This window comes from Penaeus monodon, chromosome 31, assembly GCF_015228065.2.
Source record: "Penaeus monodon isolate SGIC_2016 chromosome 31, NSTDA_Pmon_1, whole genome shotgun sequence".
Lineage (NCBI taxonomy): Eukaryota > Metazoa > Arthropoda > Malacostraca > Decapoda > Penaeidae > Penaeus > Penaeus monodon.
The window spans coordinates 32,823,643-32,824,264 of NC_051416.1; the positions used below are offsets into that span (position 1 = coordinate 32,823,643).

Here is a 622-nt window from a genome sequence, read left to right on the forward strand (position 1 = left end):
TTATTTGGTACGAACCAAAGGAATATAAAAATGTCGACTTATATTTATTTGTATAATAAACTACACAAATATCACATCGTTCAACCAGAATAAGGACACATCCTTAAACGAAATGCACAAAATTGATTATCATTCATTAGACTGTAGCATTTTTTTAAAATATAAAATTGGTAATTTTCATATCTTTGCAAAATATTTCAGGATTCCCATCGTTATTATTCACATCTCCGAAGAAAATGGAAGAGGTAAAGGGGTAACTATATAATAACGTGTTAAATCAATCTCTACACGCATGGTTCGAAATACAATGACTTCACTATTTTGTCCTTACTGGCTTCATTATTGGCTTCATAAGTATAAAAAATATTTCGTTTTCGAGACTATCATACTAGAATAATTCGCACAAAAGTAAATAGAAATATATATTAATTGGAAATCACCCCTCTGGAAGCGTAAAGGGAGAATCTGCGCCTTCAGGAAGAACCTTCAAGTCGCTGGTCAGGTACTGGAGGGCGTAGAAGTCCCTAGGGTCCCGGACCTCGTGGAAGCTGACGACCCGGTCACTCATGTGCTCGATGCCCTGGCCGTTGCAGGAGACAACGTAAGTAGTTAATGTAAGCCG

General features: G+C 36.8%; 1 protein-coding gene across 1 annotated transcript in view; it reads right to left on the bottom strand.

Moving 5' to 3' along the window:
- Positions 1-37: 37 nt before the first annotated feature.
- The window catches only part of LOC119593189 (glycoprotein-N-acetylgalactosamine 3-beta-galactosyltransferase 1-like), a 6,081-nt gene continuing 5,496 nt past the window's right edge, over positions 38-622 (bottom strand). Inside the window, 2 exon segments of the mRNA XM_037942168.1 lie at positions 38-555; positions 557-580. Coding sequence (XP_037798096.1) covers positions 499-555; positions 557-580 — 81 coding nt within the window. The 3' untranslated portion in view covers positions 38-498.